This window comes from Lithobates pipiens, unplaced genomic scaffold, assembly GCF_037356315.1.
Source record: "Lithobates pipiens isolate NorthernLeopardFrog02 unplaced genomic scaffold, aLitPip1_a1.2 Scaffold_1, whole genome shotgun sequence".
NCBI classification, from domain to species: domain Eukaryota; kingdom Metazoa; phylum Chordata; class Amphibia; order Anura; family Ranidae; genus Lithobates; species Lithobates pipiens.
The window spans coordinates 10100013-10121045 of record NW_027507685.1 but is presented as its reverse complement, the minus strand read 5'-3'; the positions used below and the strand labels follow the sequence as shown (position 1 = coordinate 10121045).

The 21033-nt window shown below is 44.5% G+C and overlaps 1 protein-coding gene across 3 annotated transcripts in view; it reads right to left on the bottom strand.

Annotated features, from left to right (window-relative positions):
• Positions 1-21033, bottom strand: part of XIAP (X-linked inhibitor of apoptosis) — a 58661-nt gene that overhangs the window by 30466 nt on the left and 7162 nt on the right. For 2 of the 3 annotated variants that reach the window (XM_077478512.1, XM_077478582.1), the window contains exons 2-4: positions 10703-11608; positions 5111-5210; positions 3684-3762 (exon numbers count right to left, since the gene is read on the bottom strand). In XM_077478512.1, coding sequence (XP_077334638.1) covers positions 3684-3762; positions 5111-5210; positions 10703-11585 — 1062 coding nt within the window. In that variant the 5' untranslated portion in view covers positions 11586-11608. Of the gene's footprint in view, positions 1-3683; positions 3763-5110; positions 5211-10702; positions 11609-11782; positions 11835-21033 lie in introns of those variants that run through there. The other variant, XM_077478545.1, reaches the window with a different exon arrangement.

The following is a 21033-nucleotide window of genomic DNA, read 5'->3' as shown; positions in this document are numbered from 1 at the left end:
ATGGGCTTTGCCCTTTACTTGATGACTTAAAGCAAATTTATCAAGCCTTGCTCTTATATCTAGTTTTTTTTTTAACGAATCAAGCTTAGGAGCAGAACATGACTGAGGGTGAACTTACCCTTTAACCCTTTCGCTCCCAGAGCCGTGTTTGTAGTTATTGCACAAGTGCTTAAAATAACATTTTAGGCCTGAAGATTACATAAAACTTGTAAAACGTTATATATTTTCTGAAAGCAGACACCCTATAGAATAAAATAGTGGTAGTTCCAATTTTTTTATGTCACACGATATTACTGCAAAGGTAAAAAAAAAACACATTATAATTAATCTTGGGGGGGGCACAAAAAAACGCAATGAATTTCCCAATCTTGGTAAAATATAAAAACCAAGGTCGCACTAAATAAATAGATACCCATCATGTCAACCCTTAAATCTGCGTGAGCCCCTGAGATTCTATGTGCTTGGGTGTAACATTACAATTAAAAAAAAACGTTTTTTCTTAAAATATGTGATGTATGAAAGCATTCAGGCGGCAGCCCAGGCACCAGCCCAGGCACCAGGACACGTTTTTTTTTTTTATTACCATGGCAACCTGGCGCCTGGGATTTGTCGAGCACTGCATCAGAGGATAATAGGGCAGAAGAGGCTGGAGAGTTCAGTCTTACAGCTTTGTGGGTAGATGAAACTTTTTTTCCAGCCTACAAAACTACATGAAGATTTAACCCTTACAGTGAGGGGGAATTCTGGAAGTAAACCCTTCCATAAAACAGTTTAATTTTTGGCACGTCACTCCCATTGGTTGTGCTCTCAACCAAACTGAGAAACCATCCAATGGTTGGTGTCATAACTGATCACATGTGCAGCATCATGGCAGTTGTAGATTAAACAGAGGCAAAGATGGTAGATTCCTTGTCTGAAAATGATAGGGGGGTTTACTTACACTGAGTAAAAATCTAGGAAAAATATTCTCCTTTTCCTAGTTCCTAACTGCGTACATTTTTCAGGTGCATGCTTTGGGAAACACACAGTTTCCTACTCTAGGCATGGTATCATACAAATAACTAAAAAAAAAATAAACAAATCATACTTCTCTATGCATATCTGGACATCAAAGAACACAGATTGATAATCCCTCAACCACTAGCATATTTACTGTACTGCCTATTGATGGTAGTCACGCTTTCCCCTTATTCATCTCACATCATCTCCTATAAAGACACTGTAAATATAGTAAGGAGACCCCACCCCTTAAAAAACAAATAGATATAAGCTGCCCCAGTGTGCGTCAGCTTGCTGTACCCACCCGTACCTGAATCATCTTTTCTGAAGGACTGGATTCAGTTTTTATTCTTCTTCTGTGTGACAGTGAACTATAGAATGCTTAACATACAAGCCTTAAATTATTTAACAAGAGAAGTCCTATCATGTAATGCTCCTGTGTAACTGTGCTACAAACGCCTGAAACATCAACACATTTCATACTTATGACTAAGTAATAGCTATAAACGTTCTGTAGATTAGTATATCTCTAATAAGAGTGTCAGTCCACCACTTTTTTTTACTTGAGTTAAAGCTTTAAGCCTGCCATACTTGTCGGCACCACCCAGCTTAACACAAGACAATTGGTAAAAGAACCGGCTTTGGGGGGGAAGGTTTCTCTGCACATGTGCAGATTGAATGCTGGTCTTCCAACAGAAAAGTTCGACAGAAACCAGTCGTTAGACTAGACAGCAGTACATACATACTGAAATTCGGGTGGTTTCTGCTGATCCGGACAAATTTGGAAAACGGAATACCCAAGTTTAGTCTGCTGGGCTGAATTGCATGCTGGCTTCGGCACCAATATTACCAGCTCTGCTCTGGTTTGCCTTGGAATCTGACTCCATCTACTATAACCGAGGTGTTCTCATCCTTACTGTTACAGTCTCCATAATATAGAATACACAAGTGATTTAACAGGGAAAGTAAGACCCTGTAGTAGGTGTGAAAATCATGGAAGGCAAGTGCAGAAATTTCATGATTTTAAGTCCTCAAGAAATATAAGAAACTGCAGACTGGTTTACACCCCCGAGCATCTATCAAATACTCAACTATTAGTTTTAGGTGGACTAACCCTTTAAATAAATACTAGTAAATTCTTTTGCAGTAGATCAGTGGTCATCAACCCTGTCCTCAGGGCCCACTAACAGGCCAGGTTTTATGCATTACCTTGGGGAGATGCAGACTAGAATACTGCAATCACTGAGCAGCAAATGATATCACCTGTGATGTATTTCAGTTATCTTGCAAACCTGGCCTGTTATTGGGCCCTGAGGACAAGGTTGATGACCACTGCAGTAGATGGTCTAAACTGGAGTTTAGTAGAACCCTAGGGTTGAATGAGAGGTCCTCAGGGGTTGCACCGCAATCCAACCATCAATTGCAGGTAGCTGATAAGTAGATCGCATCCCCATTGCTGAGACATACAGAGCTATGCAGGGAAGCTCCTGTGACAGTACTGGTTGTTTCCCGGTGGCCTCTTCTCCACATCCAAAGTGCTTGTACTGTATGTGAAATCACATGGGATGAATATAAGGGGAGGGGGGGATCAGGGAACAGAGCGCCACAGCCAGCATTATCACAGGGGCTTCCCTGCGTAGCTCTGCATGAGACGAAAACTGGTACTGTAATGTGCCCTGCTCCCATGTAATGTTCCTGCTGCCCCCATCCCCCAGGTAGCATGCCCTAGTGACCCCCCAGGGAGTGTGCCCTCCTGACCCCTTGTGCTCCTGCCTGCTGCCTCCTTTACCCAGCATTGCTTTCCCCCTTTAAGGCCCGTACACACGGTCGGACTTTTTGACAACAAACATGCAAATTAGCTGTTTTGGAGCAACATCCGACTGTGTGTACGCTCCATCGGACAAACTTTTTCTGTTTTCATCGGACTTTTGTTGGCTCTGCGAACGGACAAACTTTTTGACAACAGAAGTCCGATGGAGCAAAGTCCTACCGTGTGTACGCAAAAGCATCGGACTTTTGTACAAGGTACAAACACGCATGCTCAGAACCATTGCAAACGATCAGACTACAATACAGAAGTTGACCAAAGGTGGCGCTGGAGTCATTGAACGTCCTCTTTTGAAGCGGCGTCAGTACGTTGTGACGTCATTACGTTCGTGTTTGTTGTCAAAAAGTCCGACCGTGTGTATGCAATACAAACTTGTGGACAACACACTTTGTACAAAAGTCCACGGAAAAGTTTGTACAAGTCCGATCGTGTGTATGGGGCTTTACACTGCTTATCTCAATTTTGAATATCTGCGTTCGAACAAAAAAAAAGCAAAAAAAAAAAAAAAAGCAAGCACAAGCATCAATTTAATTGGTACATTTAATATGAAGTTTATTTAATGTTATTTCTAAAAAATACTTGTTGTTATATCAACAGCTCGCTGGTCACACCAATGCTCTGTGAGCTGTAGATGTGAACATTATTTCAGGGGTTCCCAGAGATCTCAAACGTTTTGCCAAGTGTTATTCCAAGGTAAAAAGATTGAAAAATCCCGGTATAGCGTCCACATGATACTCACACCCTGGGGCATGGAATAGGATTTACCAAACAAATGTACCGTTATTATGTTCTGGATGCAATCGAAAAACTGAGTAGTTTGGTTGGAATTTAAATCATTCACAGGTCAATAACTTACCAGCCTAGATGGCAGAGGTTTGGTTAGCTGCACAGTATTAATGAAATGCTGCCCCTTCTCATCAACAAGGAACTTGCATCTGCAATAACAAGTAAATTACAGACAATGATATTAAGAAGAAAATAAAGTCACAATGCTATGATAAACTTCAGAAAATGCACCCAAGATTTCAGTTAACTTTCTGTCCTGAAGTTTTCTCAGGTAAACCCCCTGCCCTGTCTGGCAGAGTAGGGGATCTGATTTTTGCTTCTACTGTTTCAGTTAACTTACAGGTCTCCTCTCCAACCCACCCTGTTATTGGTCAGTGAAAGAAGAAGGAGCACACTGATGAGCTCATCTCTGCTCTCCTCCCCATCAGTATGTTTCTTGTACTGCAAAACAACTGATTGGTTCCTAGTGCTGCTTCCGCCGCCTCCTCTATAAGTTTTGATATACAGGGACTGCAGCAGGCTTAAAGTGGTTGTAATTTGTTTTAAAGAACAAACAGGTTTATACCTATCTGCTCTTTGAGTGTGGCTATATCTGCAGAACAACTTAGCATAGCATACTAGCTCATTATGAATAACTTACCCGAGAACGAAGCTCCCAAAGCTGTCCTCCGTCTTCCTCTTCGCCGCTGCCATGTATCCCAGAGCGACTTCCGTGACCTGGTATGGTTTAGGAGTTTGGGGGGGGAGGGAGCACACGCTTTCAGGTTGCATGCTTGGATAAGGGCCTGCTGTGGATTGTGGTGGAACCCCCAAGCATATTTTTTTTAAAGAGGAAGTAAACCCTAATGGGTTTACTTCCTCTTTGATTCCCTGCAAAGGTAAAGCATAATGGACTACTATGCATCGCATAGTAGTCCATTATGTGTCATTTACCTGACACAGGAGCCAGCGAAGTCACCGCTGTCCCCTGTAGTCTGGAGCATCCATCTTCTCGGTGGGTCTCGCTGCTCCGCCGCTGTCATTCGTCAAAGCTGCAATGACGTCACTCCCGCGCATGCACACAGGAGCCGACACTCGCGGCATATCGTCGTTGACAGCGGCTCGCTAAGTGCGCCTGCACGCTGCTGTCTACGGCGCATGCGCTGTAGACAGCGGTGCCTGTGTTTTGGCAAATATCTCCTAAACTGTGTAGGTTTAGGAGATATTTCTTGGACCTACAGGTAAGCCTTAATCTAGGCTTACATGTAGGTCAAAGTTGGTTGTAAGGGTTTACAACCACTTTAAGTCACTCATCGGACTGCTACACTGACTATGTGGGAACTGACAGCTCATCACACATGGAAGTACAGTGGGAACTAGAGGAGAAAAAAAAAGTGTTGGGCAGAGTGTACGGTGTTAGATCACCATTTCACTTTTCCTTAAAGGGTCAACACACACTAAAAATTGCCATAGCTTAAATTTGCTATCAAAAGCATCTCTTTGTTAGCCATTCCTTACCCTGGGTAGAATCTTGCATGTAGTTCCCATGGATCATCTCTTGAACTCCAATCTTTCAACTCCCCTCCACAATAAAAACATTTTGTTGCATCTTGCTCACCTACCGCAAGGCAAGAAAAGAAAGTTACAGTAATATATACTTTGGTTAGTTTAACATAGAGCCCAACTGAAGAGGATGTCATCGTGGGGGAAAGCGACACACTGCTGCAGGTTGAAAGTGCATTGATTTGCAGATACCTACAGCGATTTCTGATACCTTCACATCAGGGCTCAATTCCAAGCTATATACAATTCTACATAGTGTAAGCCCTTGTACACACGGTCAGACATTCCGACGGAAAATGTCCGATCGGACCGTGTTGTCGGATAATCCGACCGTGTGTGGGCTCCATCGGACTGTTTCCGTCGGAATATCTGACTGACAAAGTTTTAGAGCTGGGCTCTAAAATTTTCCGACAACATGATCCGATCAGACTTTGTCCGATCATTTGTAGAGAATTCCAATGGACAAAGTGCCACGCATGCTCAGATTAAATTATGAGACCAAAGCTATTGGCTACTAGCCTGAATGTAGTCCCGTCGTAACGAAATAATGTCATCACGTTCTGAACGATCGGATATTCCGACAACTTTGTCCGACCGTGTGCAACACCAGTGTCGGACAAAATCCGACGGATTTTGTTGTCGGAATGTCCGACTGTGTGTACAAGGGCTAAGAGTTTGGTGCACAACTCTGCCATTACACATTTCAATGAGCCTCGCCAAAAGAATGCATAGTGTGGCAGGCAAGCTTCATCAATATAAGAAAGCACCCAAAATTTGACTGTCAGAAAGATCTGAGATTTGACTGATAGCAAGATTTCTGCGGTTGCTTCTGCAGATATGTGCCACTCCAGATGCCTGCACGTCATACCTGCAACAGTAGTCCCATTTCCTCTGAATAACCCTCTCTTTAAAATGAATTCGGTCCAATTATAAAATCTACAATACTCAGGTTTAAAGAGACATTGTCATCTTGTCCATTCAGAGAGAAGTAACTGCACCTTTGTAAAGGCCCCTTAACCATTCATGCTTACCTTGCCTGGGCTCCCCTGCCACTACTCGTTTGACCACCACAGTGATGGAAGCTTAGAGGAGCGGTGACTTCCTTGGTCATGTGACAGTGCTCAAATCTAGTGATTGGCTGCTAGAGCAGAACATTGTAGCAGAAGATGAGGTCACATGCTTCCCCATTTCTGAAGGCATCGGATTTTGTCATCTCCTGCGACTAAAATATAATTGGTGAGGGAGTGCTGGTAAGAGGAGTATAATTGAGCGGAGGGGGCTGCTTACAAAGACACAGTCACTTTGCTATGAATGGGTAAGGTGACCATTTCTCTTGAAAAATGCACAGTAAAATTTTATATCATACCACGCAGGCAAAAATATTTCACATGTTAATGCTTCAACTTTTCATTCTTTAATGGATCAAGAGTAGGGTGACCAGACATCCCCGATTTCCGGGGACAGTCCTCAGATTGAGGACACTGTCCCCGAACCAAGTCTGTCCCCGGTTTTGTCCCTGGATGGGATTTGGACAGGGGCTGGGGTCATTTCAAAGACAGTCAGTGCAGAATAAAAAAAAAAAAAAAAAAAAAATTATATATATATATATATATATATATATATATATATATATATATATATATATATATATATATAATTACACCCCCCCCCCCCCTCTTAGTACTACTAGAATTGTGGTAGTTATTCTGTGCCCCTTTCTGACGATCATGTGTCGGTCGGAGTGAAGAGAATATTTCTTCCGTTTCGGGTGCATGCCCGTTCGTTCTGCTCCTGCTTGCATGTTCTTCTGCCTTGGCTCATGTCCAGGCCAGCCACCTGCCCATCTCCTTGCCTTCCCTAGTGGAGTGATCTTCCTCCACTCCCCACCCAGTAGTAGCCGAGGCCCGGAGAGTAAGACTTGACAGGCTGTGAGCGGGGCTAATTACTAGTAAAAAAAAAAAATAATAATATGTCCCCGGATTTCATTAAAAAAAATTCAGTCACCTTAATCACGAGCCGAGAAAAATGAAGTTCAATAGCCAGTGCGGCTTTTCTGCTTGATTCCGGAACTTTGTGCATTGGAATTGTGTACACACGATCGGTATTTACAAAAACTGATTTTGTTGTTGGAAAATCTGAGATCCAGATCTCAAATTCTGTGTGTCGGAAATTCAGTTGGAGCCTATACACGGTCGGAATTTCCAACAAAAGGCTCCCATCGAACATTTTCCGTCTGAATATCCGACCATGTGTATGGGGCATTATGCTCATTGACAGACACAGCTGCTTATTTTTCTTGACCATGGGGACATCCCAAAGCAGTGCCTCAATGAGGAATTGGGAACAACGGCAGAAGCCAACAGGCAGGGTGAATTTAAATCACTAGTAAATAGCTTGATTTAAATCAACTCGATTTAAATCGTATTTTTGTAAAGAGCAACCGTCATGTCTGTTCCGCAGCGGCTCCTCTTGTGACCTGCTGTTGACTCACCAACAATCCCATTCACTTAATTGGGACGGCTGGTGATGGGGCAGCGACACAAGGTGAGGGATGGGGTGGCAGCAAGTGACTGGACGCCTACTAACAGGCGCTGCAATGATGGATCTGAAATGACAGTTGTGCTTTAAATGTAGGGACCTATTCTTGCTGGCAGTTAGAATCTTTAATATCTGGAACAAAATTAAGGTTTCCTATTTTAAATAAAAAAACTGTCAGGTTAGTAAAACAGTGATATCAGAACCAATTCAATCATACAGTTTTTAGTGTAGTGTGAAAATGGGCAGTGCATGGAACTCAGGGGTTCAGACCTGTTACCCCGAGGGGTAAATACAGAGGTCCCCTGTGGACAGTTAGGCAGGAAACATAAACAGAAAGAATCATACATTTCCACTGCCTTCCAGGTACACATTAGCAGTCCACAGACATAGGGGAGATACATCAAAATAAATGTGCAGCAGCACATGCATTTGTCCTAACCAAAGGACAGTGCAAGGAAGGTGGCAGAGAACACCAACAGGGGGTGTCACAAACTTACCATGTCCTGGCATCATCTCAGTTCCAGAGCCAGCCTGGCCACGGAGAACCTCACCCCACTGGAAGGGCTGCTCCACACTCATTGGCGGATGACAGCAGCAGCTCTGCCAACCCAGAGGAAGGACACAACATATGTCGGTCCTCGAATGCACTTGCCCTACCTCCACAGAACGCCCTAGGGCACAATAACAGGGGAGCGGGTGAGCCCCCTCTTTACTTTTTTTTTTTTTTTACAAGACCCCTAGGAAGGGGGCACTGCCCACTGATCACCCAGGGCACAGAGGAAGGAGAACCCCTCAATTACCATTTGTAGTAGGTGTGGGAAGAGGAGACAGTGTCAGATGTGACCTGTTCCCCCAGAGCGAGCCACTGGCAGTGCACCAACAAGATGGCCACCTCAATAACAGGTGCCGCTGGAACTAGAGGCCGACAACAGGGAGAGGGGGAGTGCCAAAATGTACCAAGGCAGCACCACCAAGGCAGCTACCAAGGCAGCACTCGATGCCTGCCATCTGCCCCTCTCCAGGCCTGCCCCACAGGGAGTGGCACCAGCTCCCACGTAGAAAAGATTGCAAGGAAGGGCTAATGCCCAAAGTCAACAGGGTGGGCACCATAGCTCATAAAAAGAAAAAAATACTGCACTTGTGCCAACTCTAAAGTATATAAGCTGCAAACACATCAGTGAGATATTTGTCACAAAAAGTATTGATATACAAAGTTTTGCGCTATCATAACATTTCCAAGTAAAAATGAATTCATATAAATATAAGTGTCATAGCCCGCCCAGTAGGCCACAAAGCCATGACCTAAATAGGCTGCCAGCCCCCACTGCAGGGTTCACCCACCCACGGGAGGGCCCAGTGGAATGTAGCCCAGAACATCCCCAGCTCGCAGCTGGAAAAACATCCACCTACAGGGGAAGAAAAAGAAGGGAGGGATACACACACACGGAAAAACAGTGCCCCCCCACTAGTGGACCTTCACAAAACAACCAAGGGTTTGCGTGTCCATCAGGGGGCCCAAGCAGGACAGGTGGATGCAGATGAGGGAGTGGGGGGGGGTATTTCTACTTACTGACCCAGCGGGGCATGCACTTAAAGTGGTGTTCAACAGAAAAAATAAATAAAATAAAAACATTAAAATTCCTAATTCAAAAAAAAAAACATTTGGAAAAAAAAAAATGTAACTCACCTATAAATGCCTGTTGCTAGGGGGTCCTTCGTAGTCTGCCTCCTTCAGTGCCTGGGCTGGTGACATCACTTTCTCTCGGTAAGGAAGGGCTCAGCTCTGCCCCCTCCCTCCTGTCAGCCATCTGGGAGACGTGACAGGTCCCAGATGACTGCGACCACTCGCGCATGCGCAGTGGGTGCCCGGCTGTGAAGCCACAGCCGGGTGCCCACAATTGCAATGCCGGCGCTGCCGCGCAGAGGGGGGGTGTGCGGGGCTCCGATCCACCCGCATCGCTGGACCCTGGAACAGCTAAGTGTCCAATTATTAAAAGTCAGCAGCTGCAGTATTTGTAGCTTTTAATTTTTTTTTTTTATGGAAACTCCTCTTTAAGGCTCCTAAAACAGATCCTCCTCTCCACCCAAGTAAGTGGAGGGCTGTCGGCCAGGGTAACACTGACGTGCGTGGACTGCAGGCAGCCGGTCATGTGTCCCTGAAAGATGTTTACCTCGCCGACTGCCCCGAATAGGGCCGATCCAATTCCAGTGCAGACCAAAAAAAGGGTCCTGCACTACAGTGCAAATGCGATTTCATGAAAACAGTTTCTATGGCAGGATTTGTATCGCACATACATCACATGTGGTGTGCACAGCAATGTGGTGTGAATCACATGCAATGTCTGTGATTGCACCAGTGTGAACCCAGCCTTATACCAGCTAGGACTACCCATAGGTGGCACTGTATTCGTTTTCTGCCTAGTGTCCTAATCCTGTAGATAGCGCTATAAACCCTATGGTCAACAATGAAGAAAAGCTGTGCCTGTCAATGAACTTTAGAGTAATGGGTGTCAACACCCATCCTAATAAAAGCATTATGCCGCGTACACACGACCGGACTTTTCGACAGCAAAGGTCTGACGGAACGAGTCCATCGGACAATTCAATCTTGTGTGGGCTCCATCGGACCTTTGCTTGGCAAAAATCCGGCGGACTTTAGAAATAGAACATGTTTTAAAATTTTCCACCGGAAACTCCGCTGGACCGAGAAATCCGTTCGTGTGTGTGCTAGTCCGACGGACAAAAACCGACGCTAGGGTAGCTATTGGCTATGAACTTCCTTATTCTAGTCCAGTCGTACGTCATCTCGTTCGAATCCGTCGGACTTTTGTGTGATTGTGTGTGGCCAAGTCCGTTCATTCGGAAAGTCCGTCAGAACTCCGCCGAAAGACCGTCGGGCCTAGTCCCTCAAAAAGTCCGGTCGTGGGTACGCGGCATTAGGAATCTCTATAGTAAACATTTTTATAAACACAGTAATAATCATTCTGTCACTGAAATATATTTTCTTACCAGTGCTATAAAATCCAGCTTTTGAGAGCATCTCCTTGTTGATGGGATAAGTCCAGTTATCAAAGCTGTCAAGTCGAGCTTTGTACTGACTCATTGCTGGATGATCAGGAACCTCAGAACCTCTTCGTGTACTGTAGGGTATACTGCTCGACTCAAGAGCTACATTCCCAACATCCCTACCCAGAACAAAGAAGCAGTCTGGAAAATGTCTACGATGTTCATTCCATGCTATGTCCCCAGGTTCCCAGTTCATCAGCTTTCCACCACAACAGAAACACTTGACTTGGTCATTAATACCGGTGTAAAAAAGTCCTGCATTTGCCAAATCCTTTGGTGTAACACGAACATAACTTGGCCAGTTCTTAAATGTTTTAATTCTTGCTTCTTCACTAATCATACTTAAAAATTTAGGGTATTTGGGTTCAGACTCGTCAACAACTCTTCCTGTTCTTAATAAGAAATCAGCTTGCATCTCAGAGTCAGCATGCGTTTCAGAGTCTAATTTGTGGTTATTATCACTGGATGCACAGTTCATTGCCAAGTGGGGATTTAAATTCTGAATTGTGGGTTCTTGGGTTTGAATTAATTCACTTCTTGAACTATAAGCATTAATGAACTTGCAATTTGGGGAGATTTTCCGATGCCTGCCAATTGCAGAGTCTCCGTGCTGCCAGCCTTCGGCTATTGCTCTACAGCTGAAGCATTCTACTCGGTCTTGGATTCCAGTGTAATAGAAGCCAGCACGTGCCAGGGTCGGTGCAAAAATTGGACAGCTACTGGGAAACTTGGCATAAGATTCCATTCGAATGGCCTCCTTGGAATAGTCCTTGTCCACTTCCATGTTGCAAGCAGCATCTGGAGCTTTAGGACAATTACATGTCATTTCCAATGCAAGGAATGGATTACCTAAAGAGAGAAAGCCTCTAATTACAGGAGGGAAAACTCAGATTTTATTTCAATTACATACTCATTTATAATAACTTTCCAAATCAATTTCTTAAAAAATCAAGTCTTTGGCAAAGATTCTCCCACATTTGCCTGTGACTTACTAAAAATAATTTGAGGGGGTCCAGACAGTACCTTATCTTTATAGCCGCCTGTACCCTGTCAGGGAAACTTCCCTATCTATCCTGTGATCATTGCCACTAAAACTGAAACGAAAAAGAAAAAGCAAACATGTAATGAATGTCACCAGGCCAGTAGTAGAAAGCTTCCAATGACAACAAATTCTAAGAGGGGAATTCCCTGACTTCCTGTGGTTTCTCTAGCACAGAGGTGACGGGAATTCTCCCCAGCGAGACAGACAGACAGACAGACAAGATTTCAACCCTTTCCTACATCCAAAATGTAATAAAATGTTTACTAGAAAAAAAGTCTTTACAGGAACAGTCCACCTTTTGAATCACATTACATGTTACACCCATGCAGGGTTTAACCATTTGCCGTCCTCCCTATAGGCAAATGACTGCTGCAAAGTGGTTTAAAAATCCTGACCAGACGTCATAAGGCGATCGTTGTTGCGGGGTGTCAGTCTGACAATAGGAAGAGCCGGTTATCGGCTTTTATTCACTAGAGTAGAGGAGAGCCAATCGGCTGCTCCTCTGACAGGGGGGGGGCTCTGTGCTGATCGATTATAAGCACAGCCCCCCCCCTCCAAGCATGCCCACACTGGACCACCAGGGACGCCACCAGACCACCAGTGATGCCCAGCACCAGGTATGCCACCCTAGACCACCAGGGATGCCAGTCAGTGCCCACAATGGATGCCACAATAGGCATCACTGATTGGCATCCATCAGTACAATACCATACAATGTTGCCTATCAGTGCCCATCCGTGCCACCTATCAGTGCCCATCCGTGCCACCTATCAGTGCCCATCCATGCCAACTATCAGTGCCCATCTGTGCTGCCTATGCATGTCCATCTTTGCTGCCTATCCATGCCAATCCGTGCCAATTTGTGCCACCTATCAGTGTCCATCCATGTTGCCCATCAGGGCCGCATATCAGGGCCGCATATCAGGGCCGCATATCAGGGCCGCATATCAGGGCCGCATATCAGGGCCGCATATCAGGGCCGCATATCAGGGCCGCATATCAGGGCCGCATATCAGGGCCGCATATCAGGGCCGCATATCAGGGCCGCATATCAGGGCCCGTCAGTGCAGCCTTATCAGTGGCCGTCAGTGCCGCCCCATCAGTGCCCATCAGTGAAGGAGAAAACGTACTTATTTACAAAGTTTTGAAACTGAAACAAAAAAAAAAAAAAATTTTTCAAAATTTTCTGTTTGTTTATCAAAAAATAAAAACTGCAGAGGTGATCAAATACCACCAAAAGAAAGCTCTATTTGTGGGAAAAAAATGATAAAAATTTCATTTGGGTACAGTGTAGCATGACCGCGCAATTGTCATTCAAAGTGCGACAGCGCTGAAAGCTCAAAATTGGTCTGGGAAGGAAGGTGTTTAGTTGCCCTGTATTGAGGTGGTTAACATGAACAAAAAAACAATGCCAGTCACCCCTAAAAGAATTGAAGGGAAGGTCTCGTTTTTTTTTTTACATTTACTATCAACAGCAGTGTGAATTTGCCCCAAAATGTTTTTTTATCTTAATGCATCCTCTGCATTAACGTACAAATTGTTTTGCTAACTTTTCTACACCCCACAACTAAACATTTACCCGTTTCATTTGATCGATCCAGTGCTGTGCTGTCTCCCTTCACTCCCACTTCTCACAGGAGGCTATGAGAGCTGTGGGAGCCATCAGCTCCTGCTGCTGTTCATTAAATCCTGTGAGGAGGGAGTGGGGGGCATGGCCATAGACACAGGCAGTCTGGCTTGGAAGCACATCCACAAGGCTTGCTATGCAGATACCCACAGGAAGAAAATATAGACAGAGCCAGCAGGGGACCACTAAAGAGGAGGTAAGGGATATCACAAAGAGCAAACAAGTATAAACCTTTTTTTTTTTTTTTTTTATGAAATAAAAAAGCTTTAGCATTATTTTAACTATGAGATTTATATTATTTTACCTTTAATTTGCATAGAATTGTTGCAGAAAACTTGAATGTTTTTAATTAAAATGAAAAATGTTAACAATTTTCAGTGATGATGTTAACAGAGCCTTTACAAGAACATAGACAACGGGTACAAATCAAGAGGTGCTTTTGATAGAGGATAGATGGAAATAAAGTTTAGCCTGTTATGAGAAATAAATTGATGATACTTATACAAAACATAATCAAATGGAAAACCATAACTATGTGACAGAAAAGGGAGTTGTCCCAGTACCGATGTATTGTCCAGCCGGATTCATCCAATCTCACTACATGGACTCTCCCCTGCTTGAACCATCCAGCCATCCCAGGTATTCTTATAGCAGTACAGAAATACAAACTATATACTGTATTTATTGGCGTATAACACGCACCCCAAGTTTAGGAGGGAATTTAAAAGAAAAAAAAACTTTTAGGAGGGAAGTTTAAGGAAAAAACAAAAAAAAAATAAAACTTACATTTAAATGCCCATCAATGCAGCCTTGTCAGTGTCATTTGCAGCCTTGTCAGTGTCATTTGCAGCCTTCCATTGCAGCCTTGTCTCCTTGCCATTTTAATCACCACCGAGATACAGAGCGGATGTCCTGTGTACCTCGGCGGCGCTCGTTTTCTGTGGCTTTCGGGCATTTTCGGCTGCACTCGGCCCTTCCCGGATGTCCTGTGTACCTCCGCGGCGCTCATTCTCTGCGGCTTTCGGGTATTTTCGGCCGCACTCGGCCCTTCCTGCCTATTTTCAGCCGCACTCGCCGCCGAGAACGGCCGAATGTGGCCGAAAATAGCAGAGAACGACAGAATATACCCGAGAATGCCCGAAAATACCTGAAAGCCACAGAGAGCGGCAAAAAAGTTTAGGAAGGGCGGGGGATCGGCGTATAACACGCACCCCCGATTTTCCCCTGATTTTAGGGGGAAAAAAGTGCGTGTTATACGCCGATAAATACGGTAATCATGAAGTACTGTGCTCCATGGACTGCACAGCCAGCAGATCACTCACCATGCCAGGTCCCAGTGACAGGTGTATGGGCAGAGAGACGGGCAATCCTAGGAGAAGTCGTTGCACAGCCCGCCTTGTACTTACAGAAGATATCCACGGGGAAATCACGGGGCTTTCCAGCACACTACGTGTGATCCATGTACTTTATTTGTATAGAAAGAAACAAGGTGCACAGAGACATTCCTACAGGTGTGAAAGATCTATTCAGCCTCCCTCCCGTCATCCCACACTCAACAACATTCATTAAATTCAGAGCAGCTGGGCGTGTGACACTCATGTGTTATGACTATCTCATCATCACGCCCACAGCTACGCAGAAGAGGAATACTTAAAGGATAAGTTCATCTTTCTTTCTTTTTTTTTTTTTTTAATTCCAGCGCTCCTATGTACCAATATAGCATTAATGTACTTCTACAAAAATAAAAACAGGTTTCCATTTATTCTACACACATTTACCTGTCTTTATGGATGTTTAACCACTTCCATACCGCAGGTCGTCATATGGCATCCTTGGCTTTCAGTGGAGATATCTGAATGATGCCTGCAGCTACAGGCATCATCCAAATATCGTTTTTTTTTTAGAGCCGGCGATTCTGAGCAATAAGAACGATCTATGATTGTTACTAGCGGCGATGGGCGGGGGACAAGTAACACCACCTCAGGGGTCCCCAGGCATACAGCTCACAAAGAGCACCGTTCTCCCAAATGTCAGGGCCCATAATCACAAGGCAAGAGGCTCGCATTCTGTCCCCTCCCACAGCCTCTGTCACAGAGATAAATTGCCTTTTGCTGTAATACTCACCTCCATTCTAGAGCTGTCCTCTGCAATACTTCTTTTCCTCCACTTGATGGCTTTCTTCTTCCAGGCTGAATGGTAACCAGTGTCAGTCAATCCATGTATCCCCTCTCTGGGATGCATCTATACACAGCCTGGGCTCAGAGAACTATTGCATGACAACCATTCAGTCCAGCAGTAAGGATTGTCCTTCACCAATGGAGTTAAGGAGGAAGGACCTGTGATATCAGCTGTCAGTGGTGACATGGATACTGCAGGCAGGAATAGTACAGAGCGTGTATGCTGGGAGGAATTTTACTTCTTATGTGCAAGAAATCAGAGACTTTTGGAAATGAACATACTATGAGCTGCTAGCAAACTGCTGAAATCTGATTAGCAAAGACCCTGTCCATACTGCAACCATCCTTCACTGGATACAATGAACCCTTTCTGCATGCCAACTTGGCTGCAGTCCATGGCCCTTCGGTATTTTCAGAAAAAACAGCCTGTTAAATGTAACATTTGAATTCTGATCTACAGCCTCACCCAATACCTCTTTAGCCTATGGTCTTTTAAATACTGAAGACTACATGTCACTCATATTTTTAAAATACCAGCAGGCTGAGCTGTCATAGCTTTATTCACAAGAGCGTATTATAGCTTCGGCCTGTGTGAGGACAGGGTTTGCCCATATGGAGATGTACAGGTGTTAAGTGCATCCCTGTGCATGACGTCCCATTTAGTAAATCTCCCCCTGTATATTTGAAGCTGTGCACCCGCATGGCTGTCAAATTGTAAACAACAACTGTGTCTGTACAGCAACTGAGTCCCAACGGACATGAATGGGACTGCCTGGAGCATCTTTGCATCCCTATGTAGGCCAACACAGCCCCCGAACATGGATATGCTATAACAGCCTTTCTCAACCTTTTCAATACAGAGGAACCCTTGAAATAGTTCTCCAGTCTCTGGGAACCCCTACTAAAAATTAGAAATCTACAACTCATGATACATTAGTGTGATGGTCAGTGGGAAGAATGGCCCTTAGACTTGTCATCATTGGGAATAATTACCTCCCTACAGATAGCTAAAAAGATCAATGGTGCCAATGGGAACTTATTTGAGAGGCAGAAATTGCCCGATGCTGAAGGAACCCCTAGCAACCTCTGGAGGAACCTAAAGCCCCGTGCACACGAGCGGACTTATGTCCGACAGACTTCCGAAGGAGTTCTGACAGAGTTCTGACAGAGTTCTGACAGAGTTCTGACAGAGTTCTGACAGAGTTCTGACAGAGTTCTGACAGAGTTCTGACAGAGTTCTGACAGAGTTCTGACAGAGTTCTGACAGAGTTCTGACAGAGTTCTGACAGAGTTCTGACAGAGTTCTGACAGAGTTCTGACAGAGTTCTGACAGAGTTCTGACAGAGTTCTGACAGAGTTTCCGAATGAGCGGACTTGGCCACACACAATCACACCAAACTCCGACGGATTCGCACGTGATGACGTACGACTGGACTCGAATAAGGAAGTTCATAGCCAGTAGCCAATAGCTGCCCTAGCGTCGGTTTTAGTCCGTCGGAATAGCATACACACGAGCGAATTTTTCAGTAGGAACTGGGTCCGGCGGAGTTCCGCCGGAAAAATTTGAAGCATGTTCCATTTTCTAAAGTCTGTCAGACTTTTGCGAATCAAAAGTCCGTTGCAGCCCACACACGATCGAATAGTCTGCCGGAATCAATCCGTCGGACTTTGGATGTTGAAAAGTCTGCTCGTGTGTACGGGGCTTTAGGGTTCCACGGAACCCTGGTTGAGAATCACTGTGCTATAATATCCCCTGAGCAGGGCCGGGACAAAAGGTGGGCAGGAGGGAGCAATGGTTTATTGCAGGGCTGGGGGGAGGCCTGACCCTAACCCTAAGGGAAGGGGTGGGGCAGATTGGTATCTTTGCCCTGGGTGCTGGATGACCTTGTCCCAGCACTGCCCTCAAGTGAACAAGGCCTTACCTGCATGGTCGGAGGGATGACACGTTAGAAAAAGTATTTAGAGTTCAACTAAAGACTCCTGCATGACAGTCTAAACCAGTCGCAAATGATTTACCATGTGATGAACAAACCTCACAAAATAAACAACATCCGCCTTCGTTTGTGTCTCACATGTTCCCCCCGCCAAACAGATCATCAGCAGGTCCATCAACAGAGGCAGTGCTCTCCGCTCACGGCACTTTCCAACTGGTGAATATAATAACAATGTGCAGAGTAGAAATATTAGAAGAAGTCACGTAGCTCAATGAATGGAAATGTAATTAACGACTTGAAGGTTTTATCCCCCTCATGAGAAAAATTTTTGCTGTTCAGCACTGTGCTACGTAAAAAGGCAATTGCGCGGTCATGCAACACTGTATGCAAATTTAATTTATACAATTTTTTCACACAAATAGAGCTTTCTTTTGGTGGTATTTGAGCCAATGTTTTTTTTTTGGCTATAAAAACAAAAAAAGACCAACGATTTTGAAAAAACAAAACAAAAAACATATTGAGGGTTATTTACTACATTTTGCACTGCAAGTGCACTTAGAAGTAAAGTCGCTGTAGATCCGAGGGGGACATGCAAGGAAAGAACAGGAAGGCAGAGCTTCCCCTCATTTGAGATCTACCCCTTAGCCCTTGTACACATGGTCGGACATTCCGACAACCAAATCCATCGGATTTTGTCTGACGGATTTTGTCCGAAACTTGTGTTGCATACACACGGTTGGACAAAGTTGTCGGAAAATCCGATCGTTTAGAACGTGATGACGTTATTTCGTTATGACGGGACTACGTTCAGGCTAGTAGCCAATAGCTTTGGTCTCGTAATTTGATCTGAGCATGCGTGGCACTTTGTCCGATCGGAATTCTCTACAAATGATCGGACAACATCCGGTCGGATCATGTTGTCGGAAAATTTTACAGCCCAGCTCTGAAACTTTGTCGGTCGGATATTCCGACGGAAACAGTCCGATGGAGCCCACACATGGTCGGATTATCCGTTAACACGGTCCGATCGGACATTTTCCGTCGGAATGTCCGACCATGTCTACCTTATGTTAAATATTCAATAAAAAATATTCAATAAAAACACATTTCTTCACAAATTTAGGCCACAATGTATTCTGCTACATGTCTTTGGTAAAACACAAACTGCGTTTTTGGGGACACTTTATAATGGCGACGATCAGCGACTTGTAAAATAGTGTGGCGGACAATCTAGTGCTAGCTGAGACTGGCTGGGAGGGACACTAACTGACTGACATTGATGTTGCTAGTGACCACAAATATAGTGATCACTGATGATATTGTATTAATGCCACTGTCTAGGGAGGGGTTAACATCAAAGGGCAATCAAGAATCACCTGTGTGCCTAACAAGTGTAACGTATGCTGCTTTTACTAAACAGAACTGTCTGCTTTTTCTCCATGAAATCAGAGTTGATCCAGGAAGAAGAAAGACAGCTTGACGTCTGTGCACAGAGTTCTGTGTGTTTGTCAACACAGAACTTTGTGCTGAACTGTGGCTGACAAACTTGTGTGGCGTTCAATCATAGGACGGATCAGAAGGGGTTGTGCGCCACCAAACCAAGAAGTACTCTACGACATAGGGGTAGGTCGCTGTGCCGGGCTGTGCCGCCCACTGCCCTGGTAAATGAAAATCTACAGTAACCTTGCAGTTGGGCTCCCCATACATTAAAACAGTTAAATGGTTCTTTTATGTCGAGGGTGCATGTGAAAGACACTTGTACTTACCTAACACGGTGCTCCCACAGGTTTCTCTTTGCTGGCTGGCTACCGAAAGCCTCGCTTCTCTTTGGCGCTCCAGCTGGTGGTCACAGCTCTAACATCATCATAAACGATGCAGGATACCAAGGATCTACCTTGCTGGCTGGCTGGATGAGGTAAGTCAAAGTGTTTTTTGGGTACTCTAGGCAAAAGCTAGCGTTTAACCCTTTGCAGAGTGTTACCAGTACATGAGAGGATGGGAGTGGGATTGCGCCACACGTTCCGTGGCAATACACTACTTTATCAGCTCTATTTTTTTTTTTTTATTCTAGGCTAGATCTACACTGAGCTGCACAGTAAAAAGCAGCATTTTATCAAGCAGGCTAATGCAGTATTTGTTTGTTAGGGAGCAGCGTGATGCGTGTTTAAGGCTTCATGTACACGGGACGTTTTTACAACCTCTCCTGAACGATTTAACTTGACAGATAGTAACCAACATTTATAACGTTCGTTTTGCAGCTTTTTGTTTTTTTTATATAGCCAAAAACGTGAGTTACCACATTTACAAGTTGTTACAGGCGTTTGGCATTTCAAATGCCTCTGAACATCCATCCTGAAGGCATTGTTTGGCATTCCAAAAAAGAAAAAAAAATGCTTCTAAACCACCCTGTGTACATGAAGGCCCCTTTCACACTGGGGCGGTTTTCAGGCGCTACAGCGCTAAAAATACTCCTGTGTAGCGCCTGAAAAAACCGGCCCCTTTCACTCCAGTGTGAAAGCCCGAGGGGCTTTCACACTGGAGCGGTGCGCTAGCAGGATGGTGAAAAAAGTCCTGCTAGCCGCATCTTTGGAGCGATGAAAGGAGTGGTGTATTCACCGCTCCTACCGTTTGAAATCAATGGGACAGCACGGCTATACCGCTGGCAAAGCGCCGCTGCAGCGGCCCTTTGCAGGCGGTTTTAACCCTTTTTCAGCCGCTAGCAGGGGTTAAAACACCCCGCTAACGGCCGCCGCTAAAACGACGGTAAAGCCCCGCTAAAAATAGCAGAGCTTTACCGCCGACGCCCGCACCGCCCCAGTGTGAAAGGAGCCGTACTGATAAGATAACACAGAGGAACGTTCAGGGGCAGGTGGAAAAAAAAAAATACGCCCAACTGCTCCTAAATGACCGTTTATCAGCAGAAGTGTACATGAGGCCTAAAGCCAATCACATTGATTGAAAAAAAAAAAAAAAAAAAAAAAACAACTTTATTTGAAGTGTAACATAGTAACACTTCATTCATGTCTGGCAAGTAATATGTAGTGCCATGCAATGACTTGCAGAATGTTCTACGTGCCCTAGTGGTGACCTGATTTATCAAGTACAGAAAAGCACAGGTCATCGCACACAGAATAAATGAGTCCATAAAGCAAACATTACAAAATCTGCACACAGGATTTTTTTTCTACAAAGCTTCTTACTGTCCTCCACGCAAACGTCTTTACAGTGTACACTGCTGGGACGAATGCATGCGCATAAAGTAGTATATCATTACAACAATATATGCATATTTTTGGATGTTCGTAAAAGAAACTGATGTGACATGAAGATCATAGAAAAGCAGTTCATTTTGTAATTTAGAACTGATATAAATAACATTTCCATCGGCATCAAACTCTGCTGTAGACTAGAACCTTTTATCTCTGACCTCCTGGCTAAAGGATTACCCCTTTTCTGCTCGGACATCAGAGTACTTCCTAGGAATACAATGGTGT